The following is a 24,216-nucleotide window of genomic DNA, read 5'->3' on the forward strand; positions in this document are numbered from 1 at the left end:
CTAAAATCATTGGTGTGTATTCACAAGCGTCGCCTGTATGAACTTAAGACAGCAGCTTGGATGATTTTAATGGAAGATGGTGTGTGACTAACAGACTATGAAGGAGCCCTTGATCAGAAACACAACAAAATCCAATTAAATAATTAAAATAAATAATTGCCCCTTTTTTTAATGGGCTGTTAACATCATTAAATTCTTCCAAACTGTTCTTGAATTTACTCTCATTATGTGAGCATGTTCAAATTCTAATAATAATAATACCAATTTTTCAGTTTGCTTTGGTAATTAAGTGTTAGTGAGTCGCGTTATGCTGCAGGTCTGCATGTGGATCATCTCTCTTTAATTCATAGGGACCGCTCCTCATTTCAACACTTGTCTTAGTGGAGAGCTGCGAGCCCCATAGACTCACATCCATTTATTGACAAGTTTGACATTTACGACTTCAGATTTGCATAGTCAGCAGCTGAAAGAACCTTGGGAGAGAGAAAACGATTTATTAAAGCAATAGTTGACTGTTCCTGAGAAGCATAGAGAGGATAAACAACTGGAGGGAGTACCGTGACCTTTGACCTTTGGGCAGTGACCAGTAGTAGCCTGCTGGGACACATGAAGTGCGTCTCTGTATCGTACCTCCTGTTTATTATTGTAATAGATTCTGCTACTGTCACTGCTGTCTCAAAGTCGGGGCTCCATTATTCATCAGGGCCACTTAGCTTATAAAGAAACAACATTTTAGCATCAAAGTCTAACCAGAATAAATGCTGAGGTAAGAAATAAGAGAGAGAGAGAGAGAAGGAAACACACAGTGCTTTAAAGGTTTGCTGAAATGTTTTTTCCTCCAGCTCCCGGTGGGAGAATAATGAACATATACAGTGTGTGTGCGTGTGCGGATCATAGAGACACACTCAAAAATAACAAAATCTGTTTAATAGTAAAGGTTAATGAAGGGCTCCATGATTCTGTCAGCTCAGTCCTACACAGAGAAATGAGAGAGAGACCTCACTTGGGACAAATGGGATGAGGGAGCGATGACTGAACAAAAACAGATAGTGTGTGTGTGTGTGTGTGTGTGTGTCTCTAGCTGTGTGTTGTTCCTGCACCAGGGAAGACTGTGTCAAGCCAGCTGAGACGTGTGACACAGACACTCGAAGGGTGTGTGTGTGTGTGTGTGTGTGTGTCTGTCATGAATCATGCTGAATAGATGCGCCGCAGCAGATCTGTCGTATGAGACGAGGGCGCGCTTTGGCGAGCAGCAATTCCACCTCACTTTTGCCTTCCTGAGCTGGAAACGTGGCATCCGGCTAAGTCAGCATCCACCGCGCTGAGACCCCGTGACCTTCTGTTAAATGCACGAGGCCCCACACACACACACACACACACCGTACAGCTCTTCAGCCACGTGCAGTCTTCTCACCTGGAGCGTCCTGGGCCCGGGTGAACTGGGCACCAGCGAGGGCCCGCGCGGTGCTGGGACCCGGACGGGCCGCTCTGAACAACCTTGGAGCTGTCTTGGACCATCTGGCTGCGTTGCGTAACTGCTGAGTAAACGGCGAAACGCTGCCACCAGCTTAGTTATGCAAAATGTTTGCAAAGCTGCTGAAATGTTTCTGACCTTTTTCCAGCGTACGCGCAAAAGTACATAAAGAGTAAGATGAAGCAAAAAATTCAGAAGGCGTGACTTTGGTGAGGTTACTGATATTTTACATGCACGGCTGATGCTGGGGGATTTTAGGTTTCTGAATAAATGCAAAATAATTATATAGTTATATATATATTTTAAGTCTCCAAAACACAATTTAGCTAAGAAGCCAACATTTGAAGCTGAACAGGCTGAAATGCTAACAGATATATCTATCTGCTCCATAGACAAACTCTACTATCATGACTCATCCGTCAGTCTCCTATTAAAGCTTAGGAAGCGATTAAAGCCTCTCTGTTCAGTGGGTTGAAACCGAGGCCTTGAATAGAGCAGCCATAGACCAGTCACAGGCAGGAGAGAGGTGTTTCTGTCCTTCACCGAGACTTAGTGTTACAGCGCCATCTAGTGTCAGAACAGGAGTAGGTTCTAAACAGACATAAGCTAAACTGATTTTATTTGCTTAAATCTCAGGAGGCTGAGCTTTACTTTTGTTCCAAGGCTTTAACATACGATGAATACTGGTCCAAGATTTCTACAAACTTGGCTCATTAGACACATCGTTGTTGGTTTTATTGCAGATCTTTCCAGCAGCTCAGCTCCAAAAACCACCAAGCAGACGCAAACGTGCCCCCGAAAGTTGCTTTAATCGATTGTTAAAAACAAGTAGGGCTCAATGAGCCCCAGACGTACAAGAATGTGAGCGCTGCGGTGGACTGAAGTCACCCAGCCGCTGCCTCGAGTTTAGTTGGACTTGTCCTCCTGGCGCTGGAGATGAAAACTGATTCTGTCAGTGTTTGCGGACAGGCTGCGGGGCCTCTGCTTCCAAAAAAAACAACAAAACAACAGAGAGAGGCCTGAAGCTAACGCTCACCCACCGCTCTCTGCTCAGAGCCATAGTGCATAGCTTACAATTACGAAACAACCCCATCACTCCAACAGCAACGACTGCTCGCCATCGCATAGCTTTCATACATATAGATTCATATTTAGCGTACACAGATACATTCTGAATTGCAAAGGCTCAATCAAATAAATACTGTAATGGCTAAATTTCAATGATATTTATCCGCTCTCCTGGAGAGAGGACACACACAAACACACGCCGACGTGATAACGAGCCTCATCTCATACTGTTCGTTACAAAGAGGACAAAGCTGAACCCAGATACACAGTCCAGAAATTGCATCTACATAAATAGGAATAAAAAAAAAAAACATTTTGGAAATAAGAGCCTTCAGAGAAATCCGAACACACAACACTGTCTTGTTCAAATAGGTCAGAGCAGCACTGCAAAACCCAAAAATGTGACCTCTAAATGTCAAGATAGGGATTAGAGGGTGGTGGTGGAGGGCGTTATGCAATTCTCAGAGTGCCTGCTTGTTTTTTTTCCTCTTCTCGTGTCTCGTACGCTGCAAACATGTCATTTCCCCCAATATGAAAGTCTAAAAATATATATATTTATCTCATCTATACACCTGGATTTGTGTTACAAAAATGTGCACCTCATCTACACGGAGGCGGCTACATGGCTGAGGGGTCACTACGTTATTGCTTCAGCATGTGGCAAATTAGCAAACGCTTTCACCTTTGGTAGGAAACACAACATTCTTTCAGGAAAAAAATAAATACTTTGTCACACGTGAAAAGCAGCGCCGACCCTTACGAACTTTGATACCTAAGGCATATTTAGTGTCAACTAGCTGGAGCTGGTGGCAGACTCATCATGCAATACTGGGTTAAACGCAGTAAAAGTCCTAATGGTTGATGATTAAATAGTAGATGGACGTGTTAGTGGGGTTTTCATATACAGCAGCGTGTATATAGAGTCCTCTGATACGTTACCATTACATTTGAGTCACTGAGCCTCGCATCCAATATCTCAAACCTAATCGGCTGCAGTTACAATAAAATACTGAGCAGCACGTGTTAATATGTTATAATAGGAAGCACTTTAAGTCTTTATTATTGTCTTAATAATAAAGATATAATAACAATAATCATAACAATAACAATAATAATAACAATTATCTGTTTTGGCTTCTGTGGCCGTTGTACAAACTGAGATGTACCTGACCTGACTTCCTTTTCTGTGGCTGTTATTCTTGAGAAATCAATAGTAGTGATGTGACTCAAATGTAATAAAACATGATGGGCACAAACTGGATATTTAGCCCATCCTCTACTCACACGGACGCTAACCAGTTGTATTGCACTGGACTTTGAGTAACCCTGACCCAGAACCACAGGAACTGCTTGTCTATTACATTTGCATACTGTGAAAAGGAAGGAAAAAAACAAAACTAAATACAATCTGAAATTTATGATTGATCCACGTATGACCTTCCTGGTCTTACACTAGTAAGGCAGCCAGGCTATCATCACATGTGATTACAGGAGCTGGACTGAGCAAAGGGAACCTGGAAGTATCAGGAGGATACGCTGGGTTAGTTTGGTGAGCAAAAACAGCTTTTTATCCCGTAACAGTAAAAACAGTACGCAGTGGAACACATTCAGATTCTAATCCATGAAACAAAGACAAACGAAAACGAGTGATAAAACATTAACATGCAGTCGGCGTCGATCTGTCTGCGCTGTTCCAGTTCAGTTTCCCAGAGAAAGAGACTCTGAGCAGTTTCCGTTTCACTCGTACTGTTCGAGCTGAGGGGAGGGAAAAAACAAAAACAAAGTGCTGATTAAACTGGCGACGGCGAAGCAGAGCCGTCCAACGGAGCTCTGCCCCCACAGCCGCGGCTTTGAAAGAGAAGGCAAATCTGGAGCTCAGTCCTCGCCGGCCACGACCTGCCACACGATGAGGTGGCTGCGCTCCGCTTTAGCCAGGAAGGGCTCCAGGTTCAGCGGGGGGTCCTCCCCTTCCTCTTTCTCGCCTTCCTCATCACCTGATGGAAAAGAATCAGACAGATTGTTCCAAATTCAACAGGACGGATCCTTGTGATTTAGTGCACGCTGCACACGCACCCATCCTGAAGTCGATATAGCCTTCTCCCCCACTCATCACCAGCATCGACTTGGTTCCTTCCTGAGCTGAGGCATCTGTTGCTTTGTCTCCCGCTGCCTCTCCTCCACAGGACACAGATGGAACTGCATGGCCTGAGAGCACAAACACACCAAAGTCTAAACAAGCGCACAATGTGCTTTTCTGTTCAGACCTTCTGTATATTTTATTAAATCACAATGAACGTTGGCTTGTTATTACACTAAAATCCATCCATTACAATAAATCCATCCATTAGGATGCTCCATTTCTGACATTTCTAAACCACATTTTCACCTGGAACAGCGGTGAAGAACTTGACAGCATCTCTGTGGCCGTGGAAGCAGAGCTGGGCGTGAGCCATGGAGCAGTACGGAACAAAGGTCCCAGCCGTCACTCTGTCGCCGCTGTCGTCGCCGTAGACGCGGACCACGCTCCCCGGGTGGTTCCCCGCGGCCTTGGTGACCTTATTGGCTGCTAATGGGGGGCGGTGAGAAAGAGGCAGTACAGGTCGTCAAAGCCTATACTGAGGCAACAGAGGGTGGACTAAGCTATGAGAGTGCACCCGTGTGCTCACCCTCTGCCAGAGGAATGGAGATGATGACCCCGTTGCCGGTGCCGATCCACAGGCGACTGCATGAAACCATCAGAGACGTGATCCTCACAAACGAGAAGCCCAGTTTTCCTGTTCCTGGAAGAGACAAACGAGGAGCATCTGTGGAACCTTTGTTGTCCGTATGGAGGTCAGCTGCTGTGTAGCAGGACGTACTGACCGAGCATTTTGCTCACGTAGGGCTCGATGTCGACGTCCTGGAGGTGCTGGTAGGTGTGAGCATGGAACAGCCTGAGGGTGGAGTCTAGCCTTATAGACACCCAGATCCCGTCGCCGTTCCAGGCCAGAAGACGCACCTGACTGTCCTTGCGAGGGTGGGCGTCGAAGGACTTCTGCAGAGGGAGGAGAACGCGCAGACCTTCTTACAGCTCAAAGTCTCATGACTTTGTCCTCACTACATAAAACAGAGGTTGGCTTTGACTCATACCTCTATCTTCATGGCTTTGGGTTGCACCACATATATCTTGTTCCTGTAGCCGCACCACACCTTGTCGTGTACCACGGTCATGCAGCGGATGGAGTGGTGGGGCCTCCCCAAGTCTAACAGATGGTAGTTGGTCAGATCCCACTGGCCGTCTGAGTGCAGATAAACAGGTGTGGTTAGTTGTAGACGATCCCACGTCGTCTCCTTTTTACAGGTTTGCTGTTAAAGCTCGCGTGTCTCACCTACGCCTCTATGGAAAATGGCCAAAGTGCCATCAGAGAGACCGACCAGCACGCGTCCTTTGACGTGTCTGGAAGAGGCAAACGTGTTCTATTCAGTTGTTGAAAACGGCCACGAGGGTGAAATCAGAGACAAGACGTTTACACTTACACGATGCCGAGCACGGAGTCCTTCAGCTTTATGGAATGGAGACACTTCTTCCACTGGGCCACAGAGGAATGGACGTATATGCTGCAATTAAAATTTAAATTAAAACCTAGACAAAAAGGAGAAAACATCAGATTTCTTTGGTTCTCGGCCGTAGGAACTAAACCCTCACCACCCGTTCTGTGCGCCCATCCACATGGTTGGCAGAACGCTGCTCATCTTCTGAGCCTCTTCTCTCATCAGGTCCTGCTCCTCAGAGTTGGGGTTTGAGCTCACGCCGTCTTTCAGCAGATCGCTCTCCCTGCAAAACGCATTCTCAAGTAAAGGGATGGATTTTTTTTACCCCAATGCAATGCACAGAAGCAAGTGAGTGTGACTAAATGGATCATTGGGAAAGGGTTTTACTTTGATACTACTATTATGTTGACATCAGAGGCTGATCCTGATGTTACCTCTGGGAGTAGTTGGCTGGAGTCTCTGCTGTCTGCTGAGCTCCCAGTGGATCAGTGAAGACGTGCTCCGTGTAGACCCCCCTCAGGGTTCCTCTTTGGTCAACAAGCCCCGCGCTGACCTCCATAGCCTCAGTGGCTTCTTCTGCTGGTCTGGATTCTGCATAGCAAAAGCACTTTTTAGCAAATGTAAATCTAACCAGAGGAAAATGCACAGTGAACGCTGTGATGCTGAATGGATTGCTGAAAGCAATGCTGAAACATTGAAAACACAGCTCGAAGTAGCTGAGGTATTAAATGCTTAGTTAAATATATCTAAAAAATCTGTTTTTTTTAAATAGAGCAATAGACTATCAATCAAGTCAATTATCTCTATATACTCTTCTGGAGAGACATACTCTTCCTTTAGATACAGCACTGCCTGCATCTCAAAATACTACATCCACTGCACACAACCATCAGTACGTTCCACATTTGAACAGTAGATTGAGATTTAGATACAAGCAGAGGATGAAAGCTCATCTGGTGCCATTTTATTCACACCAGTCACGCACTAAAATAAACTGGTAAAGACGAGGTAAACTTGTAAACCACCAGATCCACGGACCTGCAGGTTCGGCCCGGTTCACTATGAACGTTCAACACTGGTCTGTCTCTGCTTCTCAATATGCACATGGTAAACGGTGCAGACGAATGATGATGTTGATGATCACTATGTTACTGAGCATCCTCTGTGTTTCACAGTGAGTGACAGGAACAGAGACAGATTCTTCTACTGTGGATGCACAAACCACCAGCTGATGATCAACAGGTAACAGAGATGGTTCAAAGGCTTTAACTGTTGCAGGTCACACACTGGGGGCGTTTACTGCTCCACTGATGGAAAATCTTGGGAATCACATTTAAGTCCACTTAAATGTGATCGGCCAGAAAATGCAACCGTTTAAAGAGGAAAAGGCTGCAGCTAAAAAGCACAATGAAATAAAGCAATGACCAGGGTCCAACCCCACTACAACTAACGGCTGATAGTCATTAACCACCTGGCTCTTTCCTCTTAGCTGCAGCACCAATCGTCAGACTAACTTCCTGTGTCGTGTCTATTGAGCGCCACAGAAGGTGGAGTAAGAGGTGCCGCAACGTTTTGTAACAAAATTTTTAATCTTCCAACGGACAAACTTGACTTTTCACATGTTTATTACTTGCTGTTGACGTCATCTAAGACATTTTGAAGCATTTGACACACAATGGAGGAGGAAGCAGACATGAGGCCATCAGGGGCTCTGATTGACTGAGTGATTACAACGTGACCGATGCTGATGAAGCTTCATCACTTCACACTCACGTTAGGTTCTGGCCTTGTTGTAACAGAACCTGTACTGAACAGAGCAGGCTTTGTGGTAACTAGACAAGGTAAAGTGACATTAATGAAGATCAGTGGGAGGATGCACGGTCAGGTCCAGCTACAGATTCATCTAAAGATTAGAAGGTGTGACTTCCTCTTCCACAGAAGCAGAACCAAAATATCTGTGAAGAAACAGGACGTGGAGACGGTGTCACATCCAGCAGCTTTACTCACATCAACATGTCTCAGGCTTCATTACAGCTCTGCTCAAACTCACTCTTGACTTTTGCTTATTTTTGTATTGGATCAATCTGAGTCGTGGCTGCAGTCGGTGAGAAGAGAACACGTTCTACTTCTTTTTACTTTAAGATTATATCGAGCTCGCCCCACTTTACTTTATTTAAAACAGGTTTTCTCTGAGTTTGCTGCCGTGTTTTAAAGTTTATGACTCTGTAAACGACACTATTGAAACCAGACTGAAGTCATGTTTCATCGTTTCCAGGAAATAAGTGTGTGAACATGGAGACGGTCAGTGTGTTCCTGAGCCTCCTTTGGGCTTCAGGTGAGAGTGCTTCACTAACATCACTATCACAATGTGACCTTCATTCAGAAACAAAGACAGAAACAGACACGTCACTGGAGTAGAAAAAGAAAAGGACTCAATATGATTTCACATGTTGTTCATTATATTCAGGTTTTACAGGAGCTTTGGCTCAGTGCCCCAACAAGGATCCAGACCTCTTCATCACTGCACCAAAGACGATGGAAGCACTGACTGGATCCTGTGTGATGATCCCATGTAGCTTTAGAACTAAACCAGATCAAACCATCAGCAGCGGAACCATCTACGGCGTGTGGATTAAAAGTGACTCTAGATTTTATCTAAATCCAAACAATGTGATCTACAACAGCAGTAAGACAGTTAACATTTATCCAATGAATATCACTGGAAACCTGAGACAGAGAAACTGCACCACTCTTTTCTCTGATCTAAAAGCAACAGACACAGACAGGTACTACTTCAGGATAGAGAACGGAGCATTAAGAAGAACAGCTGTCTGTGATCCTGTTCAAATCAATGTCAGAGGTGGGAACAATGTTTGTGTACAAGTTGAAATACAGGTCAACATTGCTGAACTGTCCTTTTTTAAATATCACTGTTGTCTGGTGATGTGAACCCACAGATGCTCCTGGAGGCCCCACACTTGACATCTCAGGTGATCTGAGGGAGGATGTGTCTGTGACTATAACCTGCTCAGCTTCCACTCCCTGTCCACACCTCCCTCCTAAACTCACATGGAACCTACAAGCAGAACCTGACAACCACAGAGAGGAAAACACAGATGGAACCTTTACTACTAAGATCCAGGAGACCATCACTCTGTCAGACAAACATGATGGACTCACCATCAACTGTTCTGCCTCATATCCTGTGACTGGAGGCATCAAGACAGAAAAGGCTCTTCAGACTCTCACTGTTTCATGTAAGTCAACCACAGCTTGTTACTGGATCCTATGGCCACATGAAGCTGATGTGAATTAACAGTCAAGGTGACATTTTCCTCAGATGCCCCCAAGGACACCTCAGCCTCCATCAGTCCATCGGCTGTGGTGTCAGCAGGTAGCTGGGTGAACCTGAGCTGCTCCAGCAGAGCCAGGCCTCCTGTCAGCAGCTTCACCTGGTTCCAGATCAGCAGTGATGGAGCCAAAACCAACGTATCTAAAGGAGCCTTCTACACATTTAATGCCAGAGGTGGAGGCGTTTACTACTGCGTGGCCTCCAACGGCCTCGGTGCCCAGCCATCACAACAGCTTCATCTGACTGTTGGAGGTAAACACTGAACTGTTCTGCCTCCAGTTCCTTTGTCTCCATAACTGCAGGTTGATGTTCACACTGTTGTGTTTCAGGTCATGAAGCTTCTCAGTTGGACGTTGTTCATGTCACACTGAAAACCATTCTGGGGCTCATGGTTCTGGTCAGCATCGGCATCGTCTGTGATCGGTGAGACATAATTTCATGTCCTTTCACATTTGGTCTGTGTGTATGTGACAGAACATTCTCATCACAGCTTCTTGGTTCTGTTTCAGCTGCCTTAGACCAAGATCCTTCAATAACCAGCTGGAGGTGAGATACTGAACTCAAGTGATCAGGACAGAAAGGGGTCGAACCACAGGATCCATGTAGCAGCAGTGTTTTCCGTTAGACACAATAGTAAATTGTTTGATAAGTTGCTACAGGGCCAAAAAACAGTTTGGTTCAGAACCAGAACCAGGTGTTAAAATCCAGCTCCACAGCCAGAACAGAACAGAACCAGACTCTTCTGCTCCTGAGGCCTCGCCACACATCAGTCGTTACCTGTTTCCAACTGGTTCCCCTGTAATGAAACCCGAACAGAACCACAGAACCTCCACTGTAACATGTGACTACGTTAGTGCTCTGGGCTGCAGACCACTGACACCAGTCTGTGTGTTGGTTCCACAGGACACGGCAGCAGGCGACTACGTCAACATCGTCAGCATGAGGAGAAGAGGAAGCCCGTTCATATAGACCAGGGGTCAGCAACCAGAGACACGAGGCTCTTTCGCCCTTATACTGCGGCTTTGCGTGGCCTGGAAAATAAATTAAAATTATTTAAAATTTAAAAAAAAATTCCACTCAAAATCGCATCGCAGCAGCTGCCGCTGTCGCGCTCCTCCCCGGTTCACATGCCTAACGTGTCCTCACCGCTGCCGGTGTTAAGGATTAATGCGTTTCTAGTTTAACTGGTGACCGACTTCCAAATGCACACTGGTTGCTGTTAGTTATCAGCAGCTGTTTAAAGCAGAGAGAAGTCTGTTTTTTCGTCAGTATGCGATCTGAGCCACCTTTACAGTTTTTACAGTTCATTCTGATACAGTTTGATCGTTGCTCCTAATCTAGCTATGGAAGTAGCTAAAAGAGAAGGACTGAATAAGTCTGTTGTTAATTGCTATGATCTTCTGTCAATAAAATGTAAAATGTTAAACCTCTGCGTCCTGTCTTGAGTCTTGTTTGGGTTTAAACCTAACTGTTGAATGCTCTCAAATACTGTGAGAATAGCAAAACATTTACGGGATTCGATCCCGCTGTCACTGCAGCAAAATAATGTCACATTTACGGCCATAACCACCACTGAGAGCTCACTACTGATCTGACATCATGTGACAGATGTGACATAAAGATGCTTTTTTTGAACAGTAGCAGTCAGATCAACCTGTCACCACAATCACCACTGTGATTTGGTCCTTATGTTCAACAGTTCCATGTAAAGTAAATACTTCCTGAAGTGAGACTCTTGTTTGGTGACTTCTCAAACTGCACAGACATTCTAAGATATTTACCCAGTGAGGGTGGGAAAGAGGCCGACCGACCCAGATGGACCTGACCCGTCTGAATAAAAGCCCCTGATCCAGAGACTGAAAGCTGCTTCCAGTCACAACCATGTTGGTTCACTTATTTTGGACGTGTCTTTAATTACTTTGCTCTTTTTGTTACTCATGATTCTGGATGTTCAGGAGCTTTAGTTGTTTTCAGGACTCAGGCCTCGACATCACTGCTCTGAAGACGATGGAGGCACTGACTGGATCCTGTCTGGTCTGATGATCCCACGTAACTTTACCACGAGAAGGAATTAATCAGCACCAGAGGCACCTACGGGGTGTGGGTGAAAAATCACCACAGCATTTGGCAAAACCCAAACAGAGCAAACTGCCCGCTCGCTTCTTCTGGCTGACGGTGAGCGAGGATCAGCGCTGACACAGGTGTTTGTGGTTTCACAGTGAGTGACAGCAACAGAGACAGACTCTTCTACTGTGGATGCACAAACCACCAGCTGATGATGAAGAGGTAACAGAAATGGTTCAAAGGCTTTAAGTCGACATTTAAGTCCATTTAAATGTGATGGGTCAGGAAATGCAACCATTCAAAGAGGAAAAGGCTGCAGCTACAGAGCACAATGAAATAAAGCAATCACCAGGTCCAACCCCACCACAGCTAACAGCCGACTCCGCTGCCTGACGGGCTTTTCTCAGTCATTCCCTTACTTCTTCAGCTCGTCAGTCATTAACCATCTGGCTCCTCCTTCTCGGCTGCACCAGCGATCGTCAGACTAACTTCCTGTGTCGTGTCTATAGAGCGCCACAGAAAATGAGTGGAGTCAGAGGCGCTGCAACGGTTTTGTAACAAAACACAAAGTCCATCGTCAGTCGGAAGATTCAAAATAGTTTCTGAGTTTGACTTTGTCACATGTTTATTACTTGCTGTTGACGTCATTTAAAGACATTTTGAGGCATTTAACACAAAATGTAGGAGGAAGCAGACATGAGGCCATCAGGGGCTCTGATTGACTGACTGATTAGAACGTGACCGATGCTGATGAAGCTTCATCACTTCACACTCACGTTAGGTTCTGGCCTTGGTTGTAACAGAACCTGTACTGAACAGAGCAGGCTTTGTGGTAACTAGACAAGGTAAAGTGACATTAATGAAGATCAGTGGGAGGATGCACGGTCAGGTCCAGCTACAGATTAATCTAAAGATTAGAAGGTGTGACTTCCTCTTCCACAGAAGCAGAACCAAAATATCTGTGAAAAGACGGTGGAGACGGTGTCACATCCAGCAGCTTTACTCACATCAACACGTCTCAGGCTTCATTACAGCTCTGCTCAAACTCACTCATGGCTTTTGATTATTTTTGTATTGGATCAATCTGAGTCGTGGCTGCAGTCGGTGAGAAGACAACATGTTCTACTTCTTTTACTTTAAGATTCTATTGTGTTGATCCCACTTTATTTGACTTAAAACAGGTTTTCTAAGTTTACTGCCGCGTTTCATCAATTATGAATCTGTAAATTACACGATTGAAACCAGACTGAAGTCATGTTTCATCGTTTCCAGGAAATAAGTGTGTGAACATGGAGACGGGCAGTGTGTTACTGAGCCTCCTTTGGGCTTCAGGTGAGAATGCTTCACTAACATCACTATCACAATGTGACCTTCATTCAGAAACAAAGACAGAAACAGACACATCATTGGCGTAGAAAAAGAAAAGGACTCCGATTTCACACGTTATTGATTATATTCAGGTTTTACAGGAGCTTTGGCTCAGTGTCGCAACGACAATCCAGACCTCTTCATCACTGCACCAAAGGAGATGAAAGCACTGACTGGATCCTGTGTGATGATCCCATGTAGCTTTAGAACTAAACCAGATCAAACCCTCAGCAGCGGAACCATCTACGGTGTGTGGATTAAAAATGACCCTAGGTTTAGTCTAAACCCAAACAATGTGATCTACAACGGCAGTAACACAGTTAACATTTATCCAATGAATATCACTGGAAACCTGAGACAGAGAAACTGCACCACTCTGTTCTCTGCTCTAAACACAAGAAACACAGACACATACTACTTCAGGATAGAGAACGGAGCATTAAGAAGAACAGCTGTCTGTGATCCTGTTCAAATCAATGTCAGAGGTGAGAAAGATGTTTTTGCAATTTGCAGTATAGGTAAACATTGCTGCACTGTCCTTTTTTAAATATCACTGTTGTCTGGTGATGTGAACCCACAGATGCTCCTGGAAGCCCCACACTTACCATCTCAGATGATCTGAGGGAGGATGTGTCTGTGACTATAACCTGCTCAGCTTCCACTCCCTGTCCACACCTCCCTCCTAAACTCACCTGGAACCTACAAGCAGAACCTGACAACCACAGAGAGGAAAACACAGATGGAACCTTCACTACTAAGATCCAGAAAACCATCACTGTGTCACACAAACATGATGGACTCACCATCAGCTGTTCTGCCTCATATCCTGTGACTGGAGGCATCAAGGCAGCACAGACTCTGGTGACTCTCAGTGTTTCATGTAAGTCAACCACAGCTTGTTAGTGGATCCTGTGGCCACATGAAGCTGATGTGAATTAACAGTCAAGGTGACATTTTCCTCAGATGCCCCCAAGGACACCTCAGCCTCCATCAGTCCATCGGCTGTGGTGTCAGCAGGTACCTGGGTGAACCTGAGCTGCTCCAGCAGAGCCAGGCCTCCTGTCAGCAGCTTCACCTGGTTCCAGATCAGCAGTGATGGAGCCAAGGCCAACGTATCTAAAGGAGCCTTGTACACATTTAATGCCACAGGTGGAGGCGTTTACTACTGCGTGGCCTCCAACGGCCTCGGTGCCCAGGCATCACCACAGCTTCATCTGACTGTTGGAGGTAAACACTGAACTGTTCTGCCTCCAGTTCCTTTGTCTCCATAACTGCAGGTTGATGTTCACACTGTTGTGTTTCAGGTCATGAAGCTTCTCAGTTGGACGTTGTTCATGTCACACTGAAAACCATTCTGGGGCTCATGGTTCTGGTCAGCATCGGCATTGTCTGTGATCGGTGAGACATCATTTCATGTCCTTTCACATCTGGTCTGTGTGTATGTGACAGAACATTCTCATCACAGCTTCTTGGTTCTGTTTCAGCTGTCTTAGACCAAGATCCTTCAATAACCAGCTGGAGGTGAGATACTGAACTCAAGGTTTAAAGAGGGACCAGGACAGAAAGGGGTCGAACCACAGGATCCATGTAGCAGCAGTGTTTTCCACTAGAGACAATAGTAAATTGTTTGATAAGTTACTACAGGGCCAAAAACAACACCTGACTCAGAACCAGAAACAGAACCAGGTGTTAAAATCCAGCTCCACAGCCAGAACAGAACCAGGCTCTTCTGCTCCTGAGGCCTCGCCACACATCAGTCGTTACCTGTGTCCAACTGGTTCCCCTGTAATGAAACCCGAACAGAACCACAGAACCTCCACCGAAACATGTGACTACGTTAGCGCTCTAAGCTGCAGACCACTGACACCAGTCTGTGTGTTGGTTCCACAGGACACGGCAGCAGGCGACTACGTCAACATCGTCAGCATGAGGAGAAGAGGAAGCCCGTTCATATAGACCAGGGGTTGGCAACCGAAGACACAAGGCTCTTTCGCCCTTATACTGCGGCTTTGCGTGGCCTGGAAAATCAATTGAAATATTTTAAAATGTAAAAAAAAATTCCACTCAAAATCGCATCGCAGCAGCTGCTGCTGTCGCGCTCCTCCCCGGTTCACTCGCCTAACGTGTCCTCACCGCTGCCGGTGTTAAGGATTAATGCGTTTCTAGTTTAACTGGTGACCGACTTCCAATTGCACACTGGTTGCTGTTAGTTATCGGCAGCTGTTTAAAGCAGAGAGAAGTCTGTTTTGTCGTCAGTATGCGATCTGAACAATCTTTACAGTTTTTACAGTTTATTCTGATACAGATTGATCGTTGCTCCTAATCTAGCTATGGAAGTAGCTAAAAGAGAAGGCTTTAATACGTCTGCTGTTTATTGCTACGATCTTCTTGCAATAAAATGTAAAATGTTAAACCTCTGCATCCTGTCTTGAGTCTTGTTTGGGTTTAAACTGTTGAATGCTCTCAAATACTGTGAAAATAGCAAAACATTTACGGGATTCGATCCCGCTGTCACTGCAGCAAAATAATGTCACATTCACGGCCATAACCACCACTGAGAGCTCACTACTGATCTGACATCATGTAACAGATGTGACATAAAGATGCTTTTTTTGAACAGTAGCAGTCAGATCAACCTGTCACCACAATCACCACTGTGATTTGGTCGTTATGTTCAACAGTTCCATGTAAAGTAAATACTTCCTGAAGTGAGACTCTTGTTTGGTGACTTCTCAAACTGCACAGACATTCTAAGATATTTACCCAGTGAGGGTGGGAAAGAGGCCGACCGACCCAGATGGACCTGACGCGTCTGAATAAAAGCCCCTGATCCAGAGACTGAAAGCTGCTTCCAGTCACAACCATGTTGGTTCACTTATTTTGGACGTGTCTTCAATCACTTTGCTCTTTTTGTTACTCATGATTCTAGATGTTCAGGCGCTTTAGTTGTTTTCAGGACTCAGACCTCAACATCACTGCTCTGAAGACGATGGAAGCACTGACTGGATCCTGTCTGGTCTGATGAACCCACGTAACTTTACCCCTGAGAAAGAATTAATCAGCACCAGAGGCACCTACGGGGTGTGGGTGAAAAATCACCACAGCATTTGGCAAAACCCAAACGGAGCAAACTGCCGCTCGCTTCTTCTGGCTGACGGTGAGCGAGGATCAGCGCTGACACAGGTGTTTGTGGTTTCACAGCGAGTGACAGAGACAGAGACAGACTCTTCTACTGTGGATGCACAAACCACCAGCTGATGATCAACAGGTAACAGAGATGGTTCAAAGGCTTTAACTGTTGCAGAGCTGCAGTGTTTCAGCTGTTACAGGTCACTGTACTGCTTCACTCATGGAAAATCCTGGGAATCACATTTAAGTCCACTTAAATGTGATGGGTCAGGAAATGCAACCATTCAAAGAAGAAAAGGCTGCAGCTACAGAGCACAATGAAATAAAGCAAATAAAGCAGTCATTCCCTCACTATTTCAGCTCGTCACTCATTAACCACCTGGTTCCTTCTTCTTGGCTGCAGCAGCGATCGTCAGACTAACTTCCTCTGTGTCGTGTCTAAGGAGCGCCACAGAAAATGACTGTGGAGCCATAGGTGCAGCAACGGTTTTGTAACAAAACACAGAGTGAAACTATTTTGAATCTTCCGACTGACGATGAACTGAGTTTGACTTTGTCACATGTTTATTACTTGCTGTTGTTTTCATTGCAGTCATCGAAGACATTTTGAAGCATTTAACACAATGGAGGAGGAAGCAGACGTGAGGCCATCAGGGGCTCTGATTGACTGATTAGAACGTGATGGAACCTAACGTGAGTGTGAAGTGATGAAGTTTCATCACTTCACACTCACGTTAGGTTCTGGCCTTGGTTGTAACAGAACCTGTACTGAACAGAGCAGGCTTTGTGGTAACTAGACAAGGTAAAGTGACATTAATGAAGATCAGTGGGAGGATGCACGGTCAGGTCCAGCTACAGATTCATCTAAAGATTAGAAGGTGTGACTTCCTCTTCCACAGAAGCAGAACCAACATATCTGTGAAAAGACGGTGGAGACGGTGTCACATCCAGCAACTTTACTCACATCAACATGTCTCAAGCTTCATTACAACTCTGCTCAAACTCACTCACGGCTTTTGCTTATTTTTGTATTGGATCAATCTGAGTCGTGGCTGCAGTCGGTGAGAAGAGAACATGTTCTACTTCTTTTACTTTAAGATTCTATTGTGTTGATCCCACTTTATTTGACTTAAAACAGGTTTTCTAAGTTTACTGCCGCGTTTCATCAATTATGAATCTGTAAATGACAGGATTGAAACCAGACTGAAGTCATGTTTCATCGTTTCCAGGAAATAAGTGTGTGAACATGGAGACGGTCAGTGTGTTACTGAGCCTCCTTTGGGCTTCAGGTGAGAATGCTTCACTAACATCACTATCACAATGTGACCTTCATTCAGAAAGAGAGAAACCGACACATGACTGGAGTAGAAAAAGAAAAGTACTCTGATTTCACACGTTATTGATTATATTCAGGTTTTACAGGAGCTTTGGCTCAGTGCCCCAACAAGGATCCAGACCTCTTCATCACTGCACCAAAGGAGATGGAAGCACTGACTGGATCCTGTGTGATGATCCCATGTAGCTTTAGAACTAAACCAGATCAAACCATCAGCAGCGGAACCATCTATGGTGTGTGGATTAAAAGTGACTCTAGATTTAGTCTAAATCCAAACAATGTGATCTACAACAGCAGTAAGACAGATAACATTTATCCAATGAATATCACTGGAAACCTGAGACAGAGAAACTGCACCACTCTGTTCTCTGATCTAAAAGCAACACACACAGACACGTACTACTTCAGAATGGAGAACGGAGTATTCAGAGCAACAGCTGACTGTGATCCTGTTCAAATCAATGTCAGAGGTGGGAACAATGTTTGTGTACAAGTTGAAATACAGGTCAACATTGCTGCACTGTCCTTTTTTAAATATCACTGTTGTCGGGTGATGTGAACCCACAGATGCTCCTGGAAGCCCCACACTTAACATCTCAGGTGATCTGAGGGAGAATGTGTCTGTGACTATAACCTGCTCAGCTTCCACTCCCTGTCCACACCTTCCTCCTAAACTCACATGGAACCTACAAGCAGAACCTGACAACCACAGAGAGGAAAACACAGATGGAACCTTCACTACTAAGATCCAGAAAACCATCACTGTGTCAGACAAACATGATGGATTCACCATCAGCTGTTCTGCCTCATATCCTGTGACTGAAGGCATCAGGACAGCACAGACTCTGGTGACTCTCAGTGTTTCATGTAAGTCAACCACAGCTTGTTACTGGATCCTGTGGCCACATGAAGCTGATGTGAATTAACAGTCAAGGTGACATTTTCCTCAGATGCCCCCAAGGACACCTCCGCCTCCATCAGTCCATCGGCTGTGGTGTCAGCAGGTACCTGGGTGAACCTGAGCTGCTTCAGCAGAGCCAGACCTGCTGTCAGCAGCTTCACCTGGTTCCAGATCAGCAGTGATGGAGCCAGGACCAAAGTGTCTGAAGGAGCCTTGTACACATTTAATGCCACAGGTGGAGGCGTTTACTACTGCGTGGCCTCCAACGGCCTCGGTGCCCAGGCATCACCACAGCTTCATCTGACTGTTGGAGGTAAAGACTGAACTGTTCTGCCTCCAGTTCCTTTGTCTCCATAACTGCAGGTTGATGTTCACACTGTTGTGTTTCAGGTCATGAAGCTTCTCAGTTGGACATCGCTCATATCATACAGAAAACAATTCTGGGGCTCGTGGTTCTGGTCATAATAGGCATCATTTGTGATTGGTGAGACACATGAGTTCATGTCCTTTCACATCTGGTCTGTGTGTATGTGACAGAACATTCTCATCACAGCTTCTTGGTTCTGTTTCAGCTGCCTTAGACCAAGATCCTTCAATAACCAGCTGGAGGTGAGATACTGAACTCAAGGTTTAAAGAGTGACCAGGACAGAAAGGGGTCGAACCACAGGATCCATGACGGATCTGAGCTGCAGACCACTGACACCAGTCTGTGTGTTGGTTCCACAGGACACGGCAGCAGGCGACCACGTCAACGTTGTAAAGTCAGCATGAGGAGAAGAGGAAGCCCGTTCATATAGACCAGGGGTCGGCAACCGGAGACACAAGGCTCTTTCTTCCTTAAACTGAAATTTATTTAAAATAAAAATTTTCCGCCATTCAAAATCGCATCGCAGCAGCTGTCGCTGTCTGTTAGCGTCCTCGTCGATGCCTTGACAGTGTTTTGTTGTCTGTATGCAATCTAAACAGTCTTTGATCATTGCTCGTAATCTAGCTATGGAAGTAGCTAAAAGAGAAGGCTTTAATACGTCTGCTGTTAATTGCTACAATCTTCTTACAATAAAATGTAAAATGTTAAAGCTCTGCATCCTGTCTTGAGTCTTGTTTGGGTTTAAACTGGTGAATGCTCTCAAATACTGTGAAAATAGCAAAACATTTACGGGATTCGATCTCGCTGTCACTGCAGCAAAATAATGTCACATTTACGGCCATAACCACCACTGAGAGCTCACTACTGATCTGACATCATGTAACAGATGTGACATAAAGATGCTTTTTTTGAACAGTAGCAGTGAGATCAACTTGTCACCACAATCACCATTGTGATTTGGTCGTTATGTTCAGTAGTTCCACGTGAAGTGAATTCTTCCTGAAGTGAGACTCTTGTTTGGTGGCTTCTTAAACTGCACAGACATTCTAGGATATTTACCCAGTGAGGGTCACTTTACTTCACAGACAACCATCACGAGCCCTGAACGTTTGTACATCCAGTGAAGACACAGCAAGCGTCATCTTCCTACTTTGTGGTCTGAGGCGTCCTGAGTAAGTGTGGACTCACCAACCACCCAGACTCCACTCAGGACTCTGTGGCAGTGAGAAGACTGGTGGGAAAGAGGCCGACGACCCAGATGGACCTGACCCGTCTGAATAAAAGCCCCTGATCCAGAGATTGAAAGCTGCTTCCAGTCACAACATGTTGGTTCACTTATTTTGGACTTGTCTCTAATCACTTTGCTCTTTTTGTTACTCATGATTCTGGATGTTCAGGCGTTTTAGTTGTTTTCAGGACTCAGGCCTCGACATCACTGCTCTGAAGACGATGGAGGCACTGACTGGATCCTGTCTGGTCTGATGGTCCCACGTAACTTTACCACGAGAAGGAATTAATCAGCACCAGAAGCACCTACGGGGTGTGGGTGAAAAATCACCACAGCATTTGGCAAAACCCAAACAGAGCAAACTGCAGCTTGCTTCTTCTGGCTGACGGTGAGCGAGGATCAGCGCTGACACAGGTGTTTGTGGTTTCACAGTGAGTGACAGCGACAGAGACAGACTCTTCTACTGTGGATGCACAAACCACCAGCTGATGATCAACAGGTAACAGAAATGGTTCAAAGGCTTTAAGTGGACAATTAAGTCAGTTTAAATGTGATCGGTCAGGAAATGCAACCATTCAAAGAGGAAAAGGCTGCAGCTACAGAGCACAATGAAATAAAGCAATCACCAGGTCCAACCCCACCACAGCTAACGGCCGACTCCGCTGCCTGACGGGCTGAAGAAGTAGTGAGGGAATGACTGATAAAATAAAAGCCTGTCAGTCACTAACTATCTGGCTCCTTCCTCTTAGCTGCAGCAGCGATCGTCAGACTAACTTCCTCTGTGTCGTGTCTATAGAGCGCCACACAAGATGGAGTAAGAGGCGTCGCAACGGTTTTGTAACAAAACACAGAATGAAACTATTTTGAATCTTCCGACTGACGATGAACTGAGTTTGACTTTGTCACATGTTTATTACTTGCTGTTGTTTTCATTGCAGTCATCGAAGACATTTTGAAGCATTTAACACAATGGAGGAGGAAGCAAACATGAGGCCATCAGGGGCTCTGATTGACTGATTAGAACGTGATGGAACCTAACGTGAGTGTGAAGTGATGAAGCTTCATCACTTCACACTCACGTTAGGTTCTGGCCTTGGTTGTAACAGAACCTGTACCGAATAGAGCAGCAGCCAGTGGGAGATGGTTACAGGCTTTGAAGTACTTAGACAAGGTAAAGTGACATTAATATAGATCAGTGAGGGGATGCACGGTCAGGTCCAGCTACAAGGACCTCACAAAACGCATTAACATTGAAAGGTACGAGTTCCTCTTTCACAGAAGCAGAACCCAACATATCTGTGAAGAAACAGGACGTGGAGACGATGTTACATCCAGCAGCTTTACTCACATCAACATGTCTTAAGCTTCATTACAGCTCGGCTCAAACTCACTCATGGCTTTTGCTTATTTTTGTATTGGATCAATCTGAGTCGTGGCTGCAGTCGGTGAGAAGAGAACACGTTCTACTTTTTTTTTAACTTTAATTCTTTTGCGCTTTAAAACAGGTTTTCTAAGTTCACTGCCGAGTTTTATCAATTATGACTCTGTAAATGACTCGATTGAAACCAGACTGAAGTCATGTTTCATCGTTTCCAGGAAATAAGTGTGTGAACATGGAGACGGGCAGTGTGTTACTGAGCCTCCTTTGGGCTTCAGGTGAGAATGCTTCACTAACATCAGTATCACAATGTGACCTTCGTTCAGAAACAGACACATCATTGGAGTAGAAAGAGTACTGAATAAAATTTTACACATGTTGCTCATTATATTCAGGTTTTACAGGAGCTTTGGCTCAGTGCAGCAGAAATCCAGACCTCTTCATCACTGCACCAAAGGAGATGGAAGCACTGACTGGATCCTGTGTGATGATCCCATGTAGCTTTAGAACTAAACCAGATCAAACCATCAGCAGCGGAACCATCTATGGAGTGTGGATTAAAAGTGACTCTAGGTTTGGTCTAAACCCAAAAAATGTGATCTACAACAGCAGTAAGACAGATAACATTTATCCAATGAATATCACTGGAAACCTGAGACAGAGAAACTGCAACACTCTGTTCTCTGATCTAAAAACAACACACACAGACACGTACTACTTCAGAATGGAGAACGGAGTATTCAGAGCAACAGCTGACTGTGATCCTGTTCAAATCAAAGTCATAGGTGAGAAAGATGTTTTTGCAATTTGCAGTATAGGTCAACATTGTTGAACTGTCCTTTTTTAAATATCATTGTCTGTGTGAACCCACAGATGCTCCTGAAAAACCCAGTCTTAACATCTCAGTCGATCCCTCCCGGATGAGGGAGAATGTGTCTGTGACTATAACCTGCTCAGCTTCCACTACCTGTCCACACTTTCCTCCTAAACTCACATGGAACTTACAAGCAGAACCTGACAACCACAGACAGAGAAACACAGATGGAATCTTCACTATTAAGATCCAGAAAACCATCACTGTGTCAGACAAACATGATGGATTCACCATCAGCTGTTCTGCCTCATATCCTGTGACTGAAGGCATCAGGACAAAAGAGGCTCTTCAGACTCTCACTGTTTCATGTAAGTCAACCACAGCTTGTTACTGGATCCTGTGGCCACATGAAGCTGATGTGAGTTAACAGTCAAGGTGACATTTTCCTCAGATGCCCCCAAGGACACCTCAGCCTCCATCAGTCCATCGGCTGTGGTGTCAGCAGGTAGCTGGGTGAACCTAAGCTGCTCCAGCAGAGCCAGACCTGCTGTCAGCAGCTTCACCTGGTTCCAGATCAGCAGTGATGGAGCCAAAACCAACGTATCTGAAGGAGCCTTGTACACATTTAATGCCACAGGTGGAGGCGTTTACTACTGCGTGGCCTCCAACGGCCTCGGTGCCCAGGCATCACCACAGCTTCATCTGACTGTTGGAGGTAAACACTGAACTGTTCTGCCTCCAGTTCCTTTGTCTCCATAACTGCAGGTTGATGTTCACACTGTTGTGTTTCAGGTCATGAAGCTTCTCAGTTGGACGTTGTTCATGTCACACTGAAAACCATTCTGGGGCTCATGGTTCTGGTCAGCATCGGCATCGTCTCTGATTGGTGAGACACATGAGTTCATGTCCTTTCACATCTGGTCTGTGTGTATGTGACAGAACATTCTCATCACAGCTTCTTGGTTCTGTTTCAGCTGCCTTAGACCAAGATCCTTCAATAACCAGCTGGAGGTGAGATACTGAACTCAAGGTTTAAAGAGTGACCAGGACAGAAATGGGTCGAACCACAGGATCCACGTAGCAGCAGTGTTTTCCGCTAGACACAATAGTAAATTGTTTGATAATTTGCTACAGGGCCAAAAACAGTTTGGTTCAGAACCAGGTGTTAAAATCCAGCTCCACAGCCAGAACAGAACCAGGCTCTTCTGCTCCTGAGGCCTCGCCACACATCAGTCGTTACCTGTGTCCAACTGGTTCCCCTGTTTTGAAACCCGGTCCACACCGGCCCAGACAGAACCTCCACTGTAACATGTGTCAGCGTTAGCGCTCTGGGCTGCAGACCACTGACACCAGTCTGTGTGTTGGTTCCACAGGACACGGCAGCAGTTGTGACAGCATGAGGAGAAGAGGAAGCCCGTTCATATAGACCAGAGGTCGGCAACCGGAGACACATGCGGCTTTTTTGCCTTATACTGAAATTTATTTAAAATAAAGTATTTGCCGCTCAAAATCGCATCGCAGCAGCTGTCTCTGTTGCGCTTCTCCACGGTTCACACGCCTAACGTGAAAAACAAATCTTCGAGATACCTCAATATTTGAGCCAAATGAGGCACCACTTTTGAAAGTGAAAAGCAAGTGTTCAGTGACAACACTAAGATACTTAAGATGGAGTCTGATCCCAAAACCACTTTTTGGGGGAGAATAGCAACATGTTTTTTTAATTTTAAAATTAACTAAAAGATGACGCATTCATCTTTTTTAACTAAAAGATGAATGCGTTTCCAGTTTAACTTGTGATCGACTTCCAATTGCAACTGGTTGCTGTTAGTTATCGGCAGCGGTTTAAAGCAGGAGAAAGTCTGTTTTGTCGTCTGTATGCGATCTGAACAATCTTTACAGTTTTTAAAGTTTAATCTGATACAGTTTGATCGTTGCTCGTAATCTAGTTACGGAAGTAGTGAAAAGCACTAATAAGTCTGCTGTTAATTGCTACGATCTTCAATAAAATGTAAAACGTTAAAGCTCTGCGTCCTGTCTTGAGTCTTGTTTGGGTTTAAACCTAACTTTTGAATGCTCTCAAACACTGTGAAAACAGTAAAACATTTTCACTGCAGCAAAATAATGTTACATTTACAGCCTTAACCACCGCACCACTGAGAGCTCACTACTGATCTGACATCATGTGACAGATGTGACATAAAGATG

General features: G+C 45.1%; 3 protein-coding genes across 10 annotated transcripts in view; 2 read left to right on the forward strand and 1 right to left on the reverse strand.

Moving 5' to 3' along the window:
• Positions 1–4,143: 4,143 nt before the first annotated feature.
• LOC114845420 (C-Jun-amino-terminal kinase-interacting protein 4) overlaps positions 4,144–24,216 on the reverse strand; it is a 44,088-nt gene continuing 24,015 nt past the window's right edge. For all 4 annotated transcript variants that reach the window (XM_055504178.1, XM_055504177.1, XM_029133399.3 and 1 more), the window contains 10 exons: positions 6,508–6,664; positions 6,228–6,356; positions 6,059–6,139; positions 5,911–5,978; positions 5,672–5,820; positions 5,405–5,576; positions 5,209–5,322; positions 4,929–5,108; positions 4,616–4,747; positions 4,144–4,536 (listed from right to left, as the gene is read on the reverse strand). In XM_055504178.1, the coding sequence (XP_055360153.1) occupies positions 4,418–4,536; positions 4,616–4,747; positions 4,929–5,108; positions 5,209–5,322; positions 5,405–5,576; positions 5,672–5,820; positions 5,911–5,978; positions 6,059–6,139; positions 6,228–6,356; positions 6,508–6,664 (1,301 nt within the window). In that variant the 3' untranslated portion in view covers positions 4,144–4,417. The remainder of the gene's footprint in view (positions 4,537–4,615; positions 4,748–4,928; positions 5,109–5,208; positions 5,323–5,404; positions 5,577–5,671; positions 5,821–5,910; positions 5,979–6,058; positions 6,140–6,227; positions 6,357–6,507; positions 6,665–24,216) is intronic.
• Positions 8,038–15,230, forward strand: LOC114845427 (B-cell receptor CD22-like). The gene is made up of 10 exons (XM_029133410.3): positions 8,038–8,177; positions 8,349–8,408; positions 8,541–8,933; positions 9,031–9,330; positions 9,414–9,677; positions 13,438–13,737; positions 13,821–14,084; positions 14,162–14,255; positions 14,342–14,378; positions 14,748–15,230. The coding sequence occupies exons 2-10, from the start codon at positions 8,366–8,368 to the stop codon at positions 14,811–14,813; spliced, it is 1,761 nt and encodes a 586-aa protein (XP_028989243.1). The 5' UTR covers positions 8,038–8,177; positions 8,349–8,365; the 3' UTR covers positions 14,814–15,230.
• Positions 16,912–24,054, forward strand: LOC114845423 (B-cell receptor CD22-like). 5 transcript variants are annotated; one of them, XM_055504182.1, is made up of 9 exons: positions 20,896–20,990; positions 21,098–21,264; positions 21,416–21,475; positions 21,602–21,982; positions 22,071–22,379; positions 22,463–22,726; positions 22,804–22,897; positions 22,986–23,022; positions 23,385–24,054. In XM_055504182.1, the coding sequence occupies exons 3-9, from the start codon at positions 21,433–21,435 to the stop codon at positions 23,409–23,411; spliced, it is 1,155 nt and encodes a 384-aa protein (XP_055360157.1). In that variant the 5' UTR covers positions 20,896–20,990; positions 21,098–21,264; positions 21,416–21,432; the 3' UTR covers positions 23,412–24,054. The 5 variants fall into 5 exon arrangements, with proteins under 5 accessions (XP_055360155.1, XP_055360158.1, XP_055360156.1 ...); XM_041068371.2 differs by having other exon boundaries at positions 20,899–20,990; positions 21,593–21,982; positions 23,385–24,051; XM_055504180.1 differs by lacking the exons at positions 20,896–20,990; positions 21,098–21,264; positions 21,416–21,475; ... (4 more) ...; positions 22,986–23,022; positions 23,385–24,054 and adding exons at positions 16,912–17,047; positions 17,216–17,275; positions 17,409–17,792; ... (3 more) ...; positions 18,796–18,832; positions 18,951–19,300.

The sequence above is a fragment of the Betta splendens genome, chromosome 19, assembly GCF_900634795.4.
Source record: "Betta splendens chromosome 19, fBetSpl5.4, whole genome shotgun sequence".
In the NCBI taxonomy this organism is placed as follows: Eukaryota; Metazoa; Chordata; class Actinopteri; order Anabantiformes; family Osphronemidae; genus Betta; species Betta splendens.